The sequence below is a fragment of the Xenopus tropicalis genome, chromosome 5 (genome assembly GCF_000004195.4).
Source record: "Xenopus tropicalis strain Nigerian chromosome 5, UCB_Xtro_10.0, whole genome shotgun sequence".
NCBI classification, from domain to species: domain Eukaryota; kingdom Metazoa; phylum Chordata; class Amphibia; order Anura; family Pipidae; genus Xenopus; species Xenopus tropicalis.
The window spans coordinates 18508767-18533207 of record NC_030681.2 but is presented as its reverse complement, the minus strand read 5'-3'; the positions used below and the strand labels follow the sequence as shown (position 1 = coordinate 18533207).

Below are 24441 nucleotides of genomic sequence, written 5' to 3'. Positions count from 1 at the left end.
GGAGTTGGAGCCAAGTACTTTTAACACCTGCTTATAAAAGTCCAGCCTTCAGTGGGACTGACAAGCTCTGCTTCCAGATTATATTGAGAAACCTGGCAAAGAAAATAAGCAAAAGGGCTTGATTCCTCTGAAAATAATCTGAAATGAAACCATAAGAAAAATCTGTGTTTTGTGGGTGTTTTTTTTTTAATGCTCAGTTTTATTTTTCTTAATCAAAACTGGCCACCAGAGGGGTGGGCATGTAGCTTTACTTTTAAGAATGTTGTATTTTGAATTTATTAGTGAAAATAATGTTTTACTGCTTGTTTCTGTGTTCCCTTAAAGATGGAAGCTTTGGAAAATTTGGTAGATATGACCCAGAAGCTGTTTGAGTGTGACAGAGATGACATGTACTACTATCTTCTAAAGCTCTGCAGTAAGTACTTTATCTCCTTGTAGGTAGGATGTATTTACCTAGACACAGCTCCAGTACAGTGTAATTCATGAAATGCCTTTTGTTCTGGTTCATAATTTGTGCCCGTTTGTCATATTTCAGAGGAAAATGATGACTGGAAGAAAGCTGATTCTGCGTGGACCAAAATTCAAGAAGAAAATGTGATCCCTCGAGAGAGAACATTGAGGCTGTTGGCAGATATTTTCAGGAGAAATGGACAAGAAGTCCCATTTGATGTACCAGAGGTAAAGTAATTTAATGTATTTCTTTGTCATTCAGAATGGCTTATGCACTCTACTCTTTATGTATTGCCTTTGGAACAGTGATATGTAGCATCAAGGAACAGTAAAGTCTGCCTCCAATCTAGCAATATAGGTTTGAGCAGACAATTGTGGCTTTATCCCATCTCTTGTGTTAGCTGTGTTTAGATACTTATTCTTATGTATTAATATTTATAATGTCCTGTCTGTGCCACAATATGGCAACCTAGGGCCATGCAGGCAATTGACACTCAGCAGGAACTCTTTGTATGTAATTTGTAGAAGATCAGAACAGAACTCATCATAGGATCATAGGTTCAACATGGTTGGCTTAGCTACTGATCTCTTTCTGGAGCTGAACGCATGGGAAACCGTGCATGTTGATGAAGTTCACGGCTGCTTTCTCAATTAAACACCACGATAAAGTTGCCTTTGTTATAGCTTACACATTAATACATATATGTATGTCACAGAATCAGACTTTTTCTGCTAGTACGGTTGGCCTGTAGAATTTTTAGAATTTAGAATTCTTAGAACTTAGAACTGAATCAAACATTGTTTAACTCCCTCTGATACTATGCCATTGCTACTGCGTTTGTTATGTTGTACTTGCTGCTTATATAATGTTTTTTTCTATTTTATACAGACTTGGTACAAAGATGCAGCTGAATCAAAAGTCCTAGCATCTTCCAGTGCTCCCAGTTCTCCAGAATCATCCTTCCAGAAGAGAGTTCAAATTCTCAGTAAAAAGAACAGAGCCAAAGGTAAGCCCCATGCATCTACTCTGCTGTCTAAAGACTTTGTTTACACTGAACCCTGTGGATGCCAGCCCTCATAAAGGGGCATTCTGTTTCAAGTAGACTTAGGTTACCAAAGGTGCCAATAGTGTAGGCAGCTTTGTTTTAGGAACCTAGGAAAATTAATGCCCTCTTGAAAAAGAATTCACGTAAATACTTAGGAACATGTACTTAATAATTTATTATGTTTTTATAATGACATTCTGCCTTATGCCACTAGGTGGAGCAAAAACAGGAAACTGCTAAAATCTTTGGAAAATGGCATTGCTGCAAAGGTTCCAGATGTCATTGAAGCAGCCTTTACTGGGGTTTTTTGTCACTCCCCTCTGTATAAGCTAAAATAATGTAAAGAACAGGAAAATAAAAGTTCCTAAAAGGTAGCATTTTGCCACTACCTCAGCCAGCCTGAACTGGCAGTCTGTGGGTTCTGGCAAATGCCAGAGGGGCTGCTGTAAGATGCCATAGACTGTCACTATTTAGTGGGCTGGTGGGAAGGCTGTTTGGACCTCTGTGTACTTGAAATGCCAGGGACTATTTTGACTCCCAGTCCAGACTTGTACCTGAGCCTGCTTTTTGATAACTGACACAATTGTGCATTTAAAATGAGAGCACAAAGACTGCCCAAAGCTGTATACCTACCAAAGTGGATCACCCCAAAGGGGGGATCTCTGTATAAATTGTATTTATACAGTGTAGTAGTGCTGTTTGTATGAGTGTATACATGTAGCACATGAACAGCCACAGCTGATGATTTTATCTTATAATGGAACAGACTGTGAGGAGGGCTTGACATTTTGTGTTGGCAAGTTGTCATGTCCTTTGTAGACATCTGTAAAGGCAGCTGATGAAAAGAAGGCTTGCTATGGCAAAAATAAATCATGTCACCGAGTGTTTACACGTGGGTGGCATTTAACACTGAGCGACAAAAGGAAGCGCAGTTTTACATCATAATGATCCAATCTCTGCAGCGTGCCTACCTGTCATAATAAGCGCACTCACGTGCTATAGCTATGGACTCTCTTATCATTTCCCTTTTATTTCTCATTATAGCTGTTTTCCTTTCATACCAGAAAGATTTGAGGCATTTTGTGTGTGCATGAAGTTCTATAGAGGCGCTCAGCTCAGTTGGCATTCATCAAAATAAGATTTTTTTTTTTTTCCCATCTTTTGTTAAGTTGTATAGTATGCATTTTATTCAGTCTTTAAAAACCTATTAGCATGCCAGTACAGAAATATATTGTTCTCAAATTTGTAACATGCATAGTTTAAATTCAGTAAATGTGAGACTTTACATATCATGTCATTCCTGAACAGATCATTAACAGTCATTCCGGTGTGCTTTACTGCACAATGTAGTACAGGTATGGGACCTGTTACCCAGAATGCTCAGGACCTGGGGTTTTGCGGGAAAGGGATCTGCACGTAATTTGGATCTCCAAACCATGTCTACTGAAAAATCATTTAAACATGAAATAAACCCAATAGGATTGTTTTGCCTCCATTAAGGATTAATTATATCTTAGTTGGGATCAAGTACAGGTACTGTTTTATTATTACAGAGAAAAGGGAATCATTTAACCATTAAATAAACCCAATAGGACTGTTCTGCCCCCAATAAGGGGTAATTATATCTTAGTTGGGATCAAGTACAGGTACTGTTTTATTATTACAGAGAAAAGGGAATCATTTAACCATGAAATAAACACAATAGGGCTGTTCTGCACTTGCTTTACTAATAAAATATCTGGATAGTTTGCCATAGCAAAATGGCCCCCTGCTATAGAGGTCTTACAAGAAGAATTATGTGCTAGCTAGAAGCCACTGATGGTTTCACCATAAAAGATATTGCCAAGAGGCAATGGCCTTTCAAGTAAGATGATCCGTGTTTGTTTCCTTCTACAGATGCCTACGAAGCGTTCATGGAAGGCGAGAATAACGGCACCGCCATGAGTGCATCCGCGTATTCCAGCCTCATTCGGTCAATGCTTTCAGAAGGGATGCTGGAAGAGGCCAAAAAAGTCTTAAATACGTAAGTTTTCTGTCTGCTGTGTATTTGAGATATTTGAAGTTTCTCTTGCATAGTACTCAAAGGGAGTTAGATTTAAAACCAAATTTGTGTCCAAGAGTTAAACTTAAAAAGTCTGTCATAGAAAATCAGCCACACATAGGCAGTGAGGAATTATATATAGCACCTGATTTAAATTTGTTCTAAATAATAATTATATATTCAAATATTAAATCATCCTCTTATGCAGGATAAATATAGCAAAGCATTTTTGTCCCAAAGAATGATCTGTTTTATATATTAAAAGCAGGCATCCCGCCTAATAAAATATATACGAATAAAATTCCTTTACCCTGGCCAGAATAGAAACGCTCTGCTCGTCCCTGTCACTGGTCTGTGTCTACAAAATGGTGCCCAAGGTACAGTTTGTGCAAGGGGACAAACAAGGAGAAAAATCACAATTTTACCATTGCAAATGAAAGGACCTTTGGGCATAGATCACACTGAGGACCATGTCCACATCTGTGCCATATTTTTAAATAAAAACTCTGAATACATGGAAGGTGCTAATAATTCCTTCAACGTTTTATTTTTGGTATTATGTTTTATAGAATGAGGTAGTTTTAATATTGACCAAACACTATTTCATATATCACAATGGTATCTTATCAGGAACACCAACTTGCCAGCTACTCCAGTTGGCTCATTCAGACTGATTTTGTGGTAGTTTCAGGAATATCTAGGAAAGCAAATCCATATTCTGAGGGGCACACTAATTAGCAATTTAACAGAATTTGCTTGTGTAAATGACAGAACTTTTAACCTCGGCTATTATGGAACTGTATGTTGGGGTGCCTGTCTTGGGAACTGTCGGAGTGCCTACCCCAGCAAAATTTGCACCCAGTCTCGGTGCCAGCCATAGTAGGCACTACTAATCACATCTAAATAGCATCTGTTAAGTGGTAGGCACAGTGCCATTCTGGCTGTTTTGATGCTGGGAAAACCCCTGTCAGATAAAATTTACACAAACTGTGGTATTTAAGTAAGAGGATCCCAAAGAATATTGCGTACATTCAGATATTTTATTTGGGTCCCAGTGTACCCTTGTGCAGCCCACCATAACCTATGTCTTAAACCATCAAGGGAGCAAAAATAAAAATATGCTTTTAAGGAGGTTACGGATGAAACGACTGTTCAGTTGCACAGTAACCCACAGGAAAATACCATGTCTTGTTGTTGAGGAATTCATTTTGCTGCTGCTGTAATTACATATTTTTTTAAAAAAGTAAAAAGAGGTCAGTGTCAATACACATCCGTTTTAAACATATAAGATTAAATCAGCAAGGCTGTTGATGTGTATTACTTTTAGACAGATTGCATAACATAAAGCAGAAAAGAGTAAGAATAATAGTGGACAGAAGTTTAATGTCAATTTAAACATATAGTCAGTATCGATAGGTCTAGGGAGTTGTGGGAAAGGTGTATGTCCAATTATTCCAGGCCTTGTTGAATTTAGGCATAGTGTTATTGTGAATGGCCTATAGCAGTGTTCCCCAACCAGTGGCTCGTGAGCAACATGTTGCTCCCCAACCTCTTGGATGTTGCTCCCAGTGGCCTCAAAGCAGGTGTTATTTTTGAATTTCTGGTAAGGAGGCAAGTTTTGGTTGCAAAAAACCAAGTATAATACCAAACAGAGCCTCCTGTAGGCTGCCAGTCCACAAAGGGGCTATTAAGTAGCCAATTATAGCTCTTATTGCTACTCCTAGAAACCTTTTTCATGATTGTGTTGCTCCCCAACACTTTTTCCATTTAAATGTTGCTCACGGGTGAAAAAGGTTGGGGATCCCTGGCCTATAGGTACTCCATCTGTTTGATTTCCTCGACTATGTCTTGAAGTTGAGGGTATCCCTTGCTGTTTCCATTTGAGACTTCTAAGTCTCCGGCTGCTGAGAGGATATGGTTGTGGCGCTGTTGACCATCTTTTTTGAATGTGGGAAGATAAATGCAGGGGTTCTGATCAATATCAATTCTCAATAGATTTTGTAGTAGTCTCTGTACCAGTTTGCCTGTAGGGGGTGATTTTAGGACAGTGCAAAGATTATGTCCGAGATGTGAGCTGGGAACTCTAGAAAATGCTATTTCTGACGCCAGTAGCCGATTTATTCCAGCGCTAATGAATTGTGTTCTGTGCCGAGAGAGCGGGAGATATTGAAATGAGAGGTGCGGCAGTATTGGAATGAGAGATTAGATCTGTAATAGTGGCTAACCTCTATTTAATCACACCGAAGATTGAAAGATTGGGGGAAAGTAAATCCAGTGTTACATGTAATTTACAGTCTCATGCGTGAAACGTTGATTTAAGGGCTTTGACAGATGGGACAAAGGGAAGACGCGGAACTGAGCAATAAGTGCTTAGGCAGGGATTAAGAGGATTGCTCGGTAGAGTAAGAAAAATCCTGAGTCCGATGACCACCCCCCCAGAGGCTGAAAGTGACCGAGAGGATATTCATATTGTGCAAGCTCCACAAAGGATTTTCTGGGATTGATGAGAATAATTTAGCAATGACCCTGCTTTATGTCCCCAATCTGCTCAGTTCATAAGTTTGAGTAGCTAGGCTGCTCAGTTGGGAGCCTCAAGATGATCTGAGAGATTTGCCTTGATTGTTGATATTCCAAATGTCACTGACCTCTCCCCACTCTCACTAGTCTCCCACTAAGGATTTTTTTTCCAGTTTTAATCTAGAAATTAACTTTGTAAAGTTATGCCAGGATTTCATCAGCGAGTGTTCCTGTTTGTTTTAATAGCACTTGAACTGGTGACACTGCTGGAACATTTACACCGTAGTAGTAACAGGTGCGCCTCTAGATTTTGGAGGAAAAAAATGTAACAATAAATAATTTTTTATTTCTATCTCTGTTCTGAAATAAATTCCTGCCATGGTGACAGCAATCTGAAAATGAATCGGGCAAACCATACGGTATATGCCTTTGTTTTCTGGAGTCCCAGGAATCAACGTTTCATTTTTTTTTTTTTTAATTACCCCCCCATTTCTTTAAAGAATAGTTTTTCTTTTAATATTATAATTATTGCACACGTAAGATTGTGCAATGGGGGGGTAAAGTATCCTGCTTAGTATTCAGTGGAACAGAGCCGGGCACGCCGTTATTTTCGTCATCTAATATGTCAGCATAGAAGAATCCGAACCGATTGTTTAAAGAGAATTCTTGCCTTCTCTCTATTGTTGCTGCCTTCCAACTTTGTCATCTGTCAGGGTGTAGAAGGAAAAAAAAAAAAAAAGAACTAAGCCCCTCATTCTGTAGCCATTGACAGGATAGCACAAAAGCTGTCTCCGGGTCGATATTTTGCAGCAATATTTTTAACATACGAACAGTAGTTTTTGTAATTTCACCTTGGAGCCCAACCATTTATTATCGTATCAGAAGCATGTCAGTAATTCCTTTCTAAACGTCTGCTTCTTTTAGCGCCGAGAACCACATCAAGGGCTTCACGCTGAACGATGCTGCCAGCAGCCTCCTCATCATCACGCAAGTTAGGCGGGATTATTTGAAAGGTATGTCACGATGCTTGACCTTTACGTCACATTAATGCCTCTGTAGATTTTTCTTGCAACGCCCTTCGAATACTTGGATAAAGGAGTCCATTTAGCAAATTACCTGCTTATCAAGAGCCTTTTGTGGTGGCAGAGAGATTTAAATTACTGTACATGCATTTATAATACGGCTTGAATATGAATGTACTTGTCATTTGACCACTTAGTCCAGTTTCCGTTCCATTTAACACAAGATGGGTGTTTTTTTTTTTTTTCTTCCTTAAGATGAATCGCTGCTCTTCAGACATCCAGACATGCAAAATTTGTGTTGCAGAAAGCGAGAGCGAGCGCCGGCTTTCACGCCGCTGTTAGAATTTGCAGCACAAGCTGCTTTTGATTTGGAAAATTAACAGCCTTTTTATGCATAGGAAAGAATTTCCCAGCGGTGGTTCTTTGGCATTGTTCCTCAGTCCCGAAATATCCAACTAGTTAAATTGAGTGTTATACGTGTACCCTCAATGATTGCAATATTGACTGGGAAAGATACAAGTAATACTTTGTAATAGGTCGCAATAGCTGTAGCTTTTTGATACAGCTTGGGTTTCATATTAATATCCATCTTAAGCCATTTCACCTCCGAACCCCACATTAGTCCTGACACTGTATACTGAAGGCACTTATAAATTTTTCTCATGTAGGCCATAACAAACCAGAGTGGGCTGGAGAGGAATGGAAAGACAGAAACACAAGTATAATTCCTTTGCCTCAATATTATGTTTGTTTGGAGGGACTCTTGACAGAAATGTGGGCGAGTGAGAGAGAGAAATGTGAAGAGGAGTAAACAAAACCATAGAAATTTATGGAGATTATCTTAAAACACATTACGGATATCATCTAAAATTGTTGATAGACATTAATTTATAGCTTATGTAACAACAGTATTTTCTTTAGACAAAAATCACCACTTAGTCCTTTTTGTTGTAGCTTTTGAGTTATTTAGCAATTTGTGCTCTGTGGATGTCAGATTTGGAGTTTGTTTTTTTTTTCTTTTGGTTGGTAAGGTCAGCGACCCTAGCAGCAAGGGGCTACTTCCAATATAAATGAATACCACAGTGCCTAAATACAAAATAAGCAATAAAAAAAGACCACAAATTCCACCATTGGACTAAAGATGAGTACATCAGCATTTACTCATCAACACTCTGGGGTTGGTCCAGTTGTTTGCACCCTGGTCTGATCATGATGGAAGACACAGTGGGAGAGAACAGCAGCAACATGCCAGTTCTTGTTCAACTTTGGTTTCTAACTTGAATGATAGATATCTGGCCATCGCCAGGCTCATATACATAGGCCAGTAAGCTGCGGGCCTGAGATAGTGGCTTTTATTGGCCTATATATATCACTTTTATAAAGGGGCTGAAAACAAGGTCATTAAAAAAACCACTTCAAATTATAATGATAAACGTCAACATTGCTTTGTTGCATACCAAGAAACCCGTTAATGTAGTTATGTGTGTTCGGGGGAAACACAAATATCCTTGATTTGTAGTGGAAGGAAAGCAAAGCCCATTATATTATTTGGTGCAGGTAAAACTGCATTTATTATAACCGCTATGACATGCTTGCGCACCCCTGTTACAGTCTATATGATAGCCCCCTGTTTGCCAGAGAGCAGTTGCTCCGTACAATAATCTGCATATAAAACCTTTGGCCTCAATGCTTATATCTGTAGCAGCGAGCCCTCGGACTGATTACAGGCCGCTCCTTGGATAGTGCTGCCATATCTGCATAACAATATATTATTTTTGATCATTTTGGAAACTGATAGCAGTTTATCATAGCAGATTCCCCCCTCATTTGTGTTTGCAGAAAAACCCTCTGAACTGGCCATTAATACAATTTGCCTGGCACTCAGATTGCTGGTTTGTGCCTTTCAGCGGACGTGCACAACTACCATCTGCACGCAGAGTAATTTCTCTATTCCTTATTGACATGGAGCCCATCACTGCCTTTGTGCGCGGAGTTTGGAACGTTTATCTGCCGTTCAATTTAGGGGGAAAGGAAACCATTGTGTTCTGCATCCTCAGCAGCTTGCTGACTGGCTGCCAGTTCCATCATTAAATTCTGCTCTCAAGCAGGCTTGGCATTTCTCTGCAAGTAGCTAATATGAGAGACAACAGAGTGGATGCTAATCACTAGCTTGGCTTGTCTGTTTCATTTTAGGAACCCTGGGATCAGTGCTTACACCAGCGCTTGTTACGTATTTATTATTTTTGTCCCCATTTCCTTTCTGAATAGATGCATTGGCCTCTCTGAAAGCAATGCTTGAAGGTGACAAGGTGCCCACACAGCTGGCAGTCACCCGTCTCGTCCAGGCTCTGGCTTTGAAAGGGGATCTGGAAGGGATTGAAGTGGTCGAGAACATGATGCGGAATATTGGCTCCTCCATTCGCCTGTCGCAAATGCTTTTTATCAACAATAAAATGTTGGCTCACTTGAAAAGGTAAGTTAGTGAGTGAGCAGGGTGTCTGACAATTCAGCGTTCCAAAGGCCGAGGGAGGGCACCCTAAATACTAGGGGGCAGATTTACTAAAACTAGAATTTTTCTGGCCTTGAAACTTGTAAAAAAACTCGACTTGGTATTTCTTCAAATAAAACACAATCATTCTTGTATTTATCAAATGTCACGATAGTCGAACAAAAATATTTAGTTTATTTCCCGAAAATCATGATTTTTTTCAAGCCGAAAAATTTGAGAAATTTGTGGAATTTACATACAGGTCCTTTTCAAAAAATTAGCATATTGTGATAAAGTTCATTATTTTCTGTAATGTACTGATAAACATTAGACTTTCATATATTTTAGATTCATTACACACAACTGAAGTAGTTCAAGCCTTTTCTTGTTTTAATATTGATGATTGTGGCATACAGCTCATGAAAACCCAAAATTCCTATCTCAAAAAATTAGCATATTTCATCCGCCCAATAAAAGAAAAGTGTTTTTAATACAAAAAAAGTCAACCTTCAAATAATTATGTTCAGTTATGCACTCAATACTTGGTCGGGAATCCTTTTGCAGAAATGACTGCTTCAATGTGGCGTGGCATGGAGGCAATCAGCCTGTGGCACTGCTCAGGTGTTATGGAGGCCCAGGATGCTTCAATAGCGGCCTTAAGCTCATCCAGAGTGTTGGGTCTTGTGTCTCTCAACTTCCTCTTCACAATATCCCACAGATTCTCTATGGGGTTCAGGTCAGGCCAATTGAGCACAGTAATACCATGGTCAGTAAACCATTTACCAGTGGTTTTGGCACTGTGAGCAGGTGCCAGGTCATGCTGAAAAATGAAATCTTCATCTCCATAAAGCTTTTCAGCAGATGGAAGCATGAAGTGCTCCAAAATCTCCTGATAGCTATCTGCATTGACCCTGCCCTTGATAAAACACAGTGGACCAACACCAGCAGCTGATATGGCACCCCAGACCATCACTGACTGTGGGTACTTGACACTGGACTTCAGGCATTTTGGCATTTCCCTCTCCCCAGTCTTCCTCCAGACTCTGGCACCTTGATTTCCGAATGACATACTTTGGACCACTGAGCAACAGTCCAGTGCTGCTTCTCTGTAGCCCAGGTCAGGCGCTTCTGCCGCTGTTTCTGGTTCAAAAGTGGCTTGACCTGGGGAATGCAGCACCTGTAGCCCATTTCCTGCACACGCCTGTACACGGTGGCTCTGGATGTTTCTACTCCAGACTCAGTCCACTGCTTCCGCAGGTCCCCCAAGGTCAGGAATCGGTCCTTCTCCACAATCTTCCTCAGGGCCCAGTCACCTCTTCTCGTTGTGCAGCGTTTTCTGCCACACTTTTTCCTTCCCACAGACTTCCCACTGAGGTGCCTTGATACAGCACTCTGGGAACAGCCTATTTGTTCAGAAATTTCTTTTTGTGTCTGACCCTCTTGCTTGAGGGTGTCAATGATGGCCTTCTGGACAGCAGTCAGGTCGGCAGTCTTACCCATGATTGCGGTTTTGAGTAATGAACCAGGCTGGGAGTTTTTAAAAGCCTCAGGAATCTTTTGCAGGTTTTTAGAGTTAATTTGTTGATTCAGATGATTAGGTTAACAGCTCGTTTAGAGAACCTTTTCATGATATGCTAATTTTTTGAGAGAGGAATTTTGGGTTTTCATGAGCTGTATGCCACAATCATCAATATTAAAACAAGAAAAGGCTTGAACTACTTCAGTTGTGTGTAATGAATCTAAAATATATGAAAGTCTAATGTTTATCAGTACATTACAGAAAATAATGAACTTTATCACAATATGCTAATTTTTTGAAAAGGACCTGTAGATGTTCATTTCCATGAATCCTCTATTTTTCCCAAACAGGAATTGCTCCAGCAGCCATTTTAGTAGCATTGGCACTCATTCTTGGAAAACAATGTGTTTAAGTTTCACTTGAAACTGGGTGAATGGGATTAATTTGCCCCCAGCCAGCTTAAACATGGCATGCTTTTTGTCAGTCAAAGAGCTCGAAAGAACACACATGTAAATCTCGGAAAAAAAAAACTAAATATAAAACAAAAACAAAAAAAAATCGAACCTTAGTAAATGGGCCCCCAAATGTCTGGTCATATATGTGATGCCACAATCTGAATGGGAAACTAGATACCCAGAAAAATCCTACAGAGCATCCGACCATTTTCTCTACTGCTCCCAGGTATACCTGGTGTCAATTGAACCTGGCCGCGTTCACATTACCATGACCCCCAAAGAGTTTATTTAGAACACTCTATAACCCCGATACTTGTTGGAAAGTTACATATTTCCCTATAATACAGATGTATAAAGCTGGTACCTTATTAAATATCCATGGGGATCTCCATCCAAAAACTGGCATTGTATCATAAAAGATTGTCATACAAAGCAACATTCCCACCTACATAACTTTAAAACACGGGAAAGGATTTAATTTATCTGTAAGTATAATATTCTGTTGACAGCAGTAACTGTCTGGCTTTTTCTGCACCCCTGGTTCTGACTCCGAACAGTGCTGCAAGCCGGTTGATTTAATAGGTTTGGAGAACAGAAAGGGATAAACAAATCCTGCTTTTCAGTCTCAATTACATTTACAGAAAAAAACATTGAAAATATTTAATTCATGTATATTGGAAAGTTGCTTAGAATACATTTTTTTCTTTCTTAATGCTAAAAGCTGTGGGTTTGGGTGAAGTTCCCCTTTAAATAGAATGGAAATGGGGACTGTAGCAACGTAGTACTGACAAAGCATCGGCTAAAGCAAGCTGGCATGCCATTAATTTAAATGAGAAACTTTGGTGGAGAGAAGCCATAAATTTCCCGATGCAGAACTTTCTTTTACTGGAGGAAGTAGAGCAGCAGATGCGTGTGTTGTACATTAGCACATTGCCAAATGGCCTTGTCATCCTACGTTACGAGTCCTGCGCGTACACCTACACTATGTGCATATTTACACGCGCCGCCCCCCCCAGGCCCAGACGCAGCACCCAACGAGCACATTATATTTATTATCAGTTTGGGAATGCAGAAGGACAGCCCTGAAACCATTTCAGGTAAATATTTTATTTAATATTGCAAGGAATACAGTAATAGTTCTGCCCTTTAATTATTCATACATGCAGCCTTCATTGCTTGGCCGTTTTCTTGCTTTTATGTACCTTTTTGCCAGTTGACGGCGAGGCTGCAAGTCACTTTAACTCAGTAAAGAGGCAGCGCTAATGTCACCCCTGCTAAGCCTTTGCCCTGGTCAGGTCATATTAAACAATTACATCCACGCTCAATGTTCCTTTATTACTTTTCCACTCAACGCTTCACTCGTACGTTCTGTTCTTAGGGCTCCAAATCTGCTCGTAGCAGGGAATTTAAAAATAAATAAATAAATGTAAAAATATAACATTTCCATTGTGTTTCATGATTTTCTATAGTTCTGTCTCACCATACTAAGCGCTTGTTTCTGCCATTGCATTTGCAGGGGTAAAACGGAAGAGGCAATCGAGCTTATAGAGCCCTTATATACAGGAACAGATTCCCAGGTCACCAGTATTTCCTATGTGTTCCGGAAGGCAATGGAAGAAAAGATGGAGTCGGCCCTAGAGAAATGTGAGTCCCTTTATCACAGCAGTATTTATACCCGCAGTTTGATTTAGGTTCACTTTTGTACGTAACAGATCTGATTCCACAACCAATCCCAAAGCCTGGAATTGTTTCTAAGCAAAGAGACACAAGCACACTGGTTACTAGTCCAGCCTATGTAATCTTAGGAGCTAGATCCTCACAGAATGCCAATTCTAGCAATACAGGAATTGGACCCCTTATCCGGAAACCCATTATCCAGAAAGTTGCGAATTACAAAAAGGTCATCTCCCATAGACTCCATTTTAATTAAATAATTCACATTTTTAAAAATGGTTTCCTTTTTCTCTGTAATAATAAAACAGTACCTGTACTTGATCCCAACTAAGATATAATTACCCCTTATTGGGGGCAGAACAGCCCTATTGGGTTTATTTAATGGTTAAATGATTCCCTTTTCTCTGTAATAATAAAACAGTACCTGTACTTGATCCCAACTAAGATATAATTACCCCTTATTGGGGCAGAACAGCCCTATTGGGTTTATTTCATGGTTAAATGATTCCCTTTTCTCTGTAATAATAAAACAGTACCTGTACTTGATCCCAACTAAAATATAATTAATCCTTATTGGATTATTGGGTTTAATTAGTGTTTAAATAAATTTTTTTTGCAGACTTAAGGTTTTGCTTTCACACTTACTGCCTGCCCTGTATTTAGCTGATTTTGTTTAATTGAAGATAATGAACTCTGTGGAGGGGTTTATCTGCACACTGCCAATAAACATGGAGAATGTTTTGTTTTTTTTTAACAGGAATGCCACAGTTTGCCAAGCCCAGACCTAGACACTTGATTTTTAGTTTTTAATTTCAAAGCGTAGACACTTGAATGTCTATTTCTTAGTCCTGTGGTCCATGCTTGGGATATTCTTCCTGCAGACCTAACACTTTCATTTGGTTTGCAGTGAGTGGCATGGCGGAGAGATTGGCCAATCAGTTTGCTGTGTACAGACCCGTTACAGACCTTTTCCTGCAGTACATCCAAGTTGGAAGAAAGGACGATGCCCGTTTTCTCTTGCAGGTCAGTTAAACCCAAACAGCGCTAAAATGCTTGTGGTATTCTATTATCTTAGATTTACTTGTTGCACAAAAGGGCTTTGTGTTTTATGAGGTGCTGCCAATGTTTGGTATTTTCAGCAGACATCTGTGATTATTTTGCACATCTATCAAGGCGTTTTATTTTGGCTGTGCTAACTTTGTAAGTAAGACTGGAAATCAAGTGATTTTTTTCTTAATAAAGGGGATAGGCAGATAGACAGATGTAATGCCCTGGTAGCGGCAGGACAGAAATCAGGGCCGGAACTAGGGGTAGGCTGAAGAGGCACGTGCCTAGGGCACAAATGTGAAGGGGCACCAGACACATACATCTGCCTGCCCCAAGTTTGTGGCTCCTGGAGAGGATTTTCACACATGCCCGGCCCTGACAGAAAGGCAAAATCTTAAGTTACTGATGCAGGAAGCTTCTCTGTCACACTGAGCAGAGAAGCAGCAGGAGATGCTTCCTACATCAGTAACTTAATCTTTTGTTGTACTATCCAGCCGCCAACCTGAAGGGGTCACTCCTTTTACACCTGAATATTTTTTGCAGGCTTTAGAAGAGCAATTTTAGATTAGAGTGGGTATATGTCTCCTTTAAATGTTTGCTTCAATTTTATCTATTTATTTACATATTGACATGTTTGGCCTTTTCATGCCAGTGATGGCCCCTTGGTGTTGGCAAGTTCTTCGCTTATAAGGGGCATTAGCAGCACAATGGCTAACTGCACCTGAAAGCTTTCCGCACTGCTGGCTGCAGAAGTGCAGCCCTGACAAAATGCTACTTACGTTAGTGCTTCTGCTTGCACAGGGAAGTGTCCGTGCCACATAATCCGGTGTCATGCAGCAGCCCATTCATGCCTTGTGACAGGGCGCACAGATTCCAGTAAGCAATAGTCAGATCATTTCTTCTCTCTGTAGAAGAGCTGCCATTCTGCTTACAGCATCAGAACGAGACAAACTCTAAGGCTTGTGGCATATGAACTGATTCTGCTGCACTCTGACCCCTGTGAGTGTTACCAGGAAAGGTGGCTGTGGCTTTCATCCCATTATATTCCTTTTGCTGGTGTGTGTTGCCGGCACATTAGATCAAAGGTACCGGCTGCTCTCATTGGCCTTCATTATCTGTAAAATTAGCAGTCACCAGGGAGGTAAATGGCCGCGTCCAGGCCTTCTCCTCCTGGCCGCGTCCAGGCCTTCTCCTCCTGGCCGCGTCCAGGCCTTCTCCTCCTGGCCGCGTCCAGGCCTTCTCCTCCTGGCCGCGTCCAGGCCTTCTCCTCCTGGCCGCGTCCAGGCCTTCTCCTCCTGGCCGCGTCCAGGCCTTCTCCTCCTGGCCGCGTCCAGGCCTTCTCCTCCTGGCCGCGTCCAGGCCTTCTCCTCCTGGCCGCGTCCAGGCCTTCTCCTCCTGGCCGCGTCCAGGCCTTCTCCTCCTGGCCGCGTCCAGGCCTTCTCCTCCTGGCCGCGTCCAGGCCTTCTCCTCCTGGCCGCGTCCAGGCCTTCTCCTCCTGGCCGCGTCCAGGCCTTCTCCTCCTGGCCGCGTCCAGGCCTTCTCCTTGCATTATACAGAACACTGAGCCAATGCACAAAGAGGCAGTCAGGGAATCTCTGCACGGCAGGTGGCAGTCAGAAATCCAGTTTGGTGGGTTATTGCCAGCTCCCCTGTCTTAAATTGAAGGCTGTTGCCAATTTCCTATAACAAATAGCACTGCGTTCCTTTAAAATGCTTAGCGGCTGGTAAAACAAAAGTTGTCCAACTGCTGCTTTAGCCGTCCCAGCTTGTGTCAACATTTGACATTGATTTACATACGAGGAAGCTGTGGGAACAGAGGGTTTGCTTTGCAGAACGGTTCTGCTGCCTGGCACATGTGGCAGCTGATTTATTCATGCAGAAGCCGGCGCTCGCTACATTTTCTGCTAAAGAAGGCCTAGCAGGGGCAGTCGGAGGAGAAAAGCAAGGAATGGGCAACACAAAAACAATCTGAGAAAAAGATTCCTGCAGGAGAAGCAGAACAGATCTAATCCTGAAGGGAGACTAAGTGACCGTGTCAGAATGGGAAATGCCTGCGTGAAAGGGAAACTGTGGAGTTTAATGTTAAATTTCCTTATCCTTGTTATATCAACTGCAAAGCAAAATAACAACTACACGTAGAGCATGAATTCTGTTAACACCAAATTTTGGCATTTTGCAAGGTTTGGATTCAGCCTAATCCTTATTAATCAGCCAAAATATAATCATATTTTTCTCATAGCTGCTCCAGGTCCACAGCTCCACTTTCTTTGATCAACAGATCAAAGAAACCAATTGTCCTAGCTTCCTTGCCCCAAATGGTCTGGCTCCGAATAGTCCTATGCGCCAGTAAGTGACACCTTCCCACAGCATTAAGGGCCTCTTTTTGGGTCTGAGACCCAATGTTTCCAACCCTATAATTTCAGCACAATACTGCTCTGGCACAACCCAGACCCTTGTTACATTTTTTTAATAATTGTTCAGTTTGGGCAGTTTTTTACTGCAGTTTTCAGTAGTATAGTTTGCCTTTAATCTGAATTATGCTATGTGAATAATTAAAAATATCTGTACGCAGTTGGAATGAGGCCCCTGCCCTTAAGAGATTACGGGCTATAAGAAAGAAGACTCCAGCCAGACAGAAGCAAACAGGGACAAGTGCCTAAAGGTGGCCATACACGGGCCGATTCTAGCTGCCGATATCAGTCCCTTAGACCTTGGGAGAAGATCCATTTGCTTAGCGACCTCGCCAAACGAGCGGATATTAGCGTGTATGGCCACCTTAAGTCAGGGAGCTGTAGCATTGGAACCCCATTTGGTGCAGAATGGAGATTCCCCCCTACATCTGCAAATAAGAGTTCCCTTGCTTATCCTTATTTAAAGAAATTTTCTACCATTTCCCTTTCAGATCCATCAAACCCCCCCAATTAGCTAACCTTGTTTTCTTTGTGTGTGTTTGTACTTATTTTTTTCTTTATTTTGGTGCTAAAAAAAAAAACAAATCAGGGTGGTGAGTGAATGACATCTGTGCTAAGTGTGCGTTACAATATTGTCTCGCCTGGCACGGATCCCTCGCTGTGCCATAGACACTCGCTTCTCCCCGCTTGGCATCTAAACTTCTCCTTTCAAGTTTAACTTTTGTCTTTCACTCGGGAGAACTGTCTGTTGTGTTTGAAAGGCCCTTTCTAAAGCAGATTGAAATCAGTCCCTTTGTGCGCCTAAGTGTAGGTAATTATACTTTGAAGGGAACTTGCTTTGTACATTTTAATTTTTATAAAGAAATGAGCAGTTATCTCCCTGACACCTTATTAAATGTATAATTAACCTTATGATCCCAAGCACACTTATGAATCCTGGCAGTATAATTGGAGACGAATAATGTTTTTCCTTCCCGTTCTTTTTTTTTTTTTTCCCCTCTCCCTAAATCTTGTTTCTTGGGGCCGCTCAAGCATTCACTTATTATTTTTTCCCCCCCTCTTATCCTTTTAAACAAACCTCAGGCTTGCTGTGCCAGGGACGTATTTATGACAGATTGGCATGATTAGGCAGGGCGCTGTTAGCATTTAATGATCCGCTACTGTAGTTCTTTATAAGCTGCTATTAGGCTGTAATGTGGGGTAATGATGTTTGCTATGCTATTCATCTTTATTCTTATCCTTTCTTATTTCTCTCTGATATATACAATGCTGATCATTTACTTTTCTGATCTATAGATATTTGTTTAAGGTTCATATCCTGCACTCAGAACTTAGCTGGAAAGAAGGGGGAAATTAGGTGCAAAGTGTAGAACCTCCATCTCTGCATTTTCCTTTACATATCAGTTCATAAAGATCTCAACATAATCTGTTCATCTTTCATGCTGTTACTATTGATTTCAGAGAATTTTCCAGATGGAGTCAGTTGCAGAGATACCAGCCTAGAATAAAAGGGATGTCAGCCTAGAATAAAAGGGATGCCCCAAGTGCATCTGGCCCCACCTCAGTCCAGTCATATCAAAGAACCACCAGCCCAGGGTACTGAGACGGCTCTAGGGATTCTTATTTAGCAATTAGATTTATTCGCACCTAGTGAATTTAGTTTTCTTTGGCATTTTTAACAAAATAGATTAAAAACAAAGGACCAGTACTGGATGGTATTCATGCCAGGGTATTAAACAAGCTTAGCTCTGTGATTGCCGAACCTCTTCACTTCATTTTTTAGGATTCATTGAGGTCTGGCATGGTGCCGAGGGACTGGGGAATTGCTAATGTGGTTCCGCAAAAATGTATTAGGAAATACTTTCTCTTAATATTTCTCTTTAAATACAAAGGGGGGACAAACCTAACCGGCAAAACCTTAACCCACAGCCAACCCTAACCTGCAGAGGATGCTCACCCAACCCGTACCCGTACTCTGTAATCTACTCTTGCACGCATCTCTGGTTCCAAGGCAGGGAAGCTTTGGGAGCAGAGGGGGGATTTACTTCCCTAGTCTGACCCAGACCCAACCTGAACCTGCAGAGGTTACTTAAATTTAAACACTAACCAGTTCAACCGCAGGTAAACCCCTGGGTCCCCAAGGTTTCAGCTCAACCCACACATCATTAGTCCAAACGACTAAATCAGCATTTTAAATAACTACATTGATTACACTGGTTTTACTGATGCCCCGTTTGTTGTTCTCTTTACAGAGGTGCGGTTCTATAGCCGAGCAAACCCCTGTCCTAGTATCTTTCATCTCAAGATCTGCACAGATACCAGGCCAGGTAACTCACTTCTATATTTTCTTTTACCCCTTTTTCCATTTGGAATGCACTTCCATTTCAGTCGGGGCATCTGGAGCCTCTGATAGTCTTTGAGGAAACTGAACTTGGATATTAGGATGTGAAATATCCCTTGTAATTTCTCCAGGCGCAGCTGATCAAAGATCTGCTAGAACTGATCCCTGAATTCTCAGAGAGGGAAACAGCCTACTCCTACCTTATGAAATGTTACGGTAAGTCATTCAGCCTTTGCTTGAGTCATGAGCTGTAGTGTTTAGGGCCTTTTTTATATTCTATGAAATGCCAACAAATGGGGCCGAGAGAGGATAAATTATTAACCATTAGCAAATGTACTTAAAGAATGTGGCAGCTATTAATATTACAGTGCAAATGCATATTTTATGTATGTGTCCTATTCCAAACAAATACATCTAATACTGAAATCAAGGAAAGGGAACTCCTAGATGATATGAACTCAGGTTGCCTGGATAAAAGGGAATTCATATTACACAGCAGCTGACGGCTTGTGTATGTAATACACATTATGCATATTCTTTATGGAGATAACTTAGTGCTCTAAACCTTGACCTGGTCTGAAAATTACTATTCTTAAAGGACTTCTAGCTCATTGGGTTGTAGTCTCTAATGCTTTGGTCATTGGGCAAATAAATTCTCTGCCTTGTGTTACCAACCCTTAGGGCAGGGGTCCCCAACCTTTCTTACTCATAAGCCGCAGTCAAATGGAGCATTGGAGAGCAACACAAGCACCATAAAAGGTCATGGAGGTGCCAAATAAGGGCTGTGATTGGCTATTAGGCAGCCTCTATGCACCCTATCAGCTTACAGGGGGCTTTATTTGGTAGGAAATCTTGTTTTTATTCAACCAAAACTTGCCCCCAAGTCAGGAATTCAAAATAACTCCCTGGTTTGGGGGCACTGAGAGCAACACCCAAGGGGTTGGGGAGCAACATGTTCCCCCGAGCCACTGGTTGGGGATCACTGGCTTAGGGACATATTTGATAGACCTGCACCACGTTTTAGGTATGATCTTATTTATCAGTCCAAAGTATATTGACTGTGCCACATTTTATACAACAATGGGCTTGTGTAAAAGGCAGCACAGAAAATTGTATTTCTGTGCCATGTTTTATAAAGCTTTGTTATTATGCCCCTTAGCAATGATATTGGCTTTTTATCCATCAAACCATTTGCAATGCTGCTATATAGGCAGGGCCAATGCTCCAAGTGGCCAGTGTGTTTTCTTCCTGCTGATTGTGTTTTAATTCTAAAAGGTTTTTATTTTATTTGTGCTTTTTTCTGGAAAATGATTATCCTTTATTGTTTATCTACCCAAAATGTGTTTAAATGTTAGTGTTTTAAACCAAAAATATCCTTATTTCTTGTTATTTAATGCAACCAATCATCTGTCCCGCAGGGACTGAACTTGGAGTATTTCATTTTCCTTGTTTGCCCCGTTTAGCTCAAGAAATAACAAAAAACAATCAGTTTTCATGTCAGATATAAATGTGTCGGCCTAAACATTCATGATGCTCAGCTGTACAGAGGCTGAAATTATATTTAGCAGTAGGCCGCCCAGAAGGCTAATAATGGGGCACCATTCCTGGGGTAGGAGGTGAATTGGTTAAGCAATACCTGGTACAGTTTTCACAACTTCATGGGAAGGGTAACTCTAGAATGCCTTTATATAATCCCAGCCCATTGTTGTTCTAATGTAAATCATAAACTTTCCAAAATGTTTGACTTGCACAAATGTAAAACGATCCAATGATTTACGGTCACTGCCCTCTGAGAAACAAATGACATTGTATTTAGATGTGGGTGGTAAATCCCACGTGTACAGCTCAGTGCGTTTATTGAATGGCGCTTACCCCTCAGACTGTATGTAGAGTCGTATTTCATGGCATTACGGACAGTGTCAGGCTAAGCTCAAACGCAGCTTTACTAGCATCCAAATGATATACAGATGGAGCAGGCTTACTTCATACACTAATAGACCATACTTTATTATTATTTTGCACCTATCGGGCAAAAATGTTTCCCCCTCCACCAGAGTTGCAGGTTAATAGATCCCACATTCCCATTGAGGAGAAACAATGCTAAGGAAAATTAACCTACAACAGTTTTCAAAAGGGGGACGCTGATCCCAGAAGCCCATACCAGTCTCATGGTTGCTAAGGTACCCTAGCAACCATATAGATGCTAAAATTTTAAACTTGAGAGCTGCTGAACAAAAAGCTAAATAATTCAAAAACCACAAATATAAAATCGAAGACCAATTGCAAAATGAAATCTCTCAGAATATCATTCAACAATCATCAACAACCTCTTTAATTAGAGAGCCTCCTGGCTCAGTCATTAGTTGCATGAGTATGAAGTTGGCACACTATGGGATATATTTATCATGCTGTGTGAAAAGTGGAGTGTTGCCCAGGGCAACCAATCGGCAATTAGAGTTCAACATACCTGCATGCTTGTGTCCCAACATGGCCGCTCTCACTGGGCAGCATAGTGCTTACAGTAGTTAGGAGAAAGAAAGTATGAGAGACCCAATTTCTAAACCAAAACAGTCGTGACTTGTGACCAGCTGGGCAAACCCATATCATACGATAGAAGTTTGCTGCTTTGGTGCTGCATCTCGGGCTCTGATTAGTGGCTCATTTCCCCTTGAGCCTAAAGGTGGCCATACACATAGCAATAATGGTCTTTCCTTATTGAATGATCGTTCCCACCCTACACTGGTGTTCAGGGATGAATCGTCAGATATGAAGGTAGAAACAATGGAAATTCTACCCCCACCTGCCGATTCAGCCTTAAACGTAGATTTTGCTTGGGCACCTTCAATGGCGCCCAATCAAAATCTTTTAACCTGGCTGATCGACAAGACGGCCGATATCCACAGCCTTTGCTATATCTGTCGCCTCTTTGAGCTGCCATACATGCACTGAATATCATATGAAGCAAGGTTTTGTATGACAGTATCGGTGCATGTATGGCCGGCTCAATGGGGGTTATTACACCATTTATATAAGTGGCTGCCCATATGTGCAATATACAATAACTTACCTCCTTCACCCCATTTTTAACATCTTATTTGTAGTTAGAAACATGCTAAAAAGTAGAGTTATTTCCCATTCAAAATTGAGGATTGTGTTAATTTGCCCTGTGAAATGGTTTCCCGCCCCCCCCAATAACCCCCTTTTTTCTTTCCTATCAGCGACAGACAAAGATGCGACTGCAGCGACCGCTTTATACGAGAAGATGAAAAGCGAAAGTGTGAGTCCGGACGAGTTGTTCCTGAAACGCTTGGCAGTCCTTCTGAGGGAAGCGGGAGAGCCGGTCCCTTTCAGCGAGCCTCCTGTGAGTGTTTGCTAATTACACACATACCTGCGTAGCGTTTACGGCTGCTCCTTATGCTAATAACGGCCCCAAAAAAACCCACTCTGCATTTAATTACGTAGGGATTAGATCTCAGCCGAGAATTCTCCCAGGGATCCGCACATGTGAAGTGCTCGCCGCGCCGAGCGGAAAGGATTAATTTTATTATACTTGTGGGAGCCGATAACCTTCTGCGGATTATTGCCTTTAAAAGCCTCCGATAGTATCGGGCGCATATCTGCAGGTCATTTTGGAAGTATGACTTTACCCCTCCATCCTGGGAGGCACTTATCTCTCTGTTTTCAAGCTTAAAAGCACATTTCAATAAGCTGTTTTTATTGGCCGGTAATTGCTTTTGTTTTTTGCTCGTTTTGGAGTAAAAAAACAAAAGTACCTTGTGTGCAAGTTGCGTCCCCGTTGTACTTGTCGGGGCTTTTTGCAAGTTCCTAAGTGTTTTCTGAATGTCATAGTGACTCCATCTTGTTTGTTACCGTTTGAGGAAATTAAGATAATGCGCAGCCTCTCGCCGGCCTCCTTTATCTGCGCCGATGCGTTATCACCTCCCCGAATATTTCATTTTATTTCCTTCCCTTTCTTGTTTTTTAAAAGGAAATGTGTTTTACATGGTTAAAATGTCACCGACGTAACGGTATTGAGAAGCTGCTACCTGCGCGCGGCGGCTCCGATAAGATTCGTGTAAAGGGCAGAATATAATGCGCTGTTTAGTAGCAATGCATATTCAACACATTCAAATTGGGGTTTGGGAAGACGTGGCCTTTTGCTAAAAAGACAACTAATAGAGTAAATATTCTGAGCCACAAAATACGGCAGTTTAACTCATTTAGAGTTTTAATGCTTTGGAATAAAAATATATCACTATACAATAGTATTAGCTTGTTTTTCAGTCATTGCAGGCATTGCAGATATAGCAATAAATGCGGCTCCATCTGTAGTTCATGGATCAGTTTCCTACATTTGTTACAGCTGATTACAGGCCGCCTTAACCTTTTTTATATTTAAACCCCCACAAGTGCCTTTTTATTACATAACCCCCCAAAGTGTATGAAAAAGAAGGGAGAGGAGTGTCTCATCCTAAGTATAAAGCAAATGAAACTGGTTCGCCTTCTCCATCTGTAGTTTCCTCCATTTAATACAACAGATTATGAACCCTTTTTAACACCTTCATAAAGTCTAAACGGATATCACTTTGTGATTATGGAACTTCTAGGAACTCCTACACTGAAATGTTATCTCTATGGTATTGGTATTTCAAATCACCAAAACTCAAACTAGAAATGTTAGCAATATATAAAAATGGGGGGGGGGGGGGGGGCATTATATTCAGTATAAAAGGTGTATAAGTTCTTCCACATACTGCTCAGCCATGTATTACTATTGGCCAGTCGTATTTGGATGCCAGAAAGATGAGCTATCTAGCGGCCCCTTGCTATATCGGAAATATGAAGAATCACTAACTTTTCCTTATTTCCTGTTTTGTTTTTCAGGAAAGCTTTAAATTCTACGCAGACAAATTAAAGAAAGACAAGGCAGACTCCTACGATGATGAACATTAGCTCTCGTTTTTTTTAATTTCTGTAACACTTACAAATTATTTTTTTTTTATATGTATTTTGTTGCTGCTGGGAAGTGTTATAAATCTGACCTGCAAGGGATATTTAATGTGGGTGGGGAATAAAACAAAAAACAAAGTGTTATGGTGTTTGTGTGGGTTTCTCTCCCTCAGGGGCAGTCCTTCATGGGTGCATTGCTTGCCCATTGGGCTTAGTTGGTGTTTAACATGGGCAAAGTTGGTACCGGTATGGGACCCGTTATCCAGAATGTGTAGGACCTGGGGTTTTCTGGATAAGGGGTCTTTCTGTAATTGGAATCTCCTACCTTAAGTCTACTAAAAAAAATTACCTCCAATAAGGGGTAATTATATCTTAGTTGGGATCAAGTACAGGTACTGTTTTATTATTACAGAGAAAAGGAAATAATTTTTAAAAATGTGAATTATTTGATCACAATGGAGTCTATGAGAGAGGGCCTTT

The 24441-nt window shown here is 41.0% G+C and overlaps 1 protein-coding gene across 1 annotated transcript in view; it reads left to right on the top strand.

The window, feature by feature from the left end:
- Nucleotides 1-24102, top strand: part of lrpprc (leucine rich pentatricopeptide repeat containing) — an 83039-nt gene extending 58937 nt beyond the window's left edge. Inside the window, 12 exon segments of the mRNA NM_001045738.1 lie at nt 325-415; nt 536-678; nt 1340-1457; nt 3393-3519; nt 6979-7067; nt 9345-9549; nt 13055-13182; nt 14120-14235; nt 18923-18997; nt 19143-19227; nt 22230-22372; nt 23896-24102. Coding sequence (NP_001039203.1) covers nt 325-415; nt 536-678; nt 1340-1457; nt 3393-3519; nt 6979-7067; nt 9345-9549; nt 13055-13182; nt 14120-14235; nt 18923-18997; nt 19143-19227; nt 22230-22372; nt 23896-23964 — 1389 coding nt within the window. The 3' untranslated portion in view covers nt 23965-24102.
- The last annotated feature ends 339 nt before the right edge of the window (nt 24103-24441 follow it).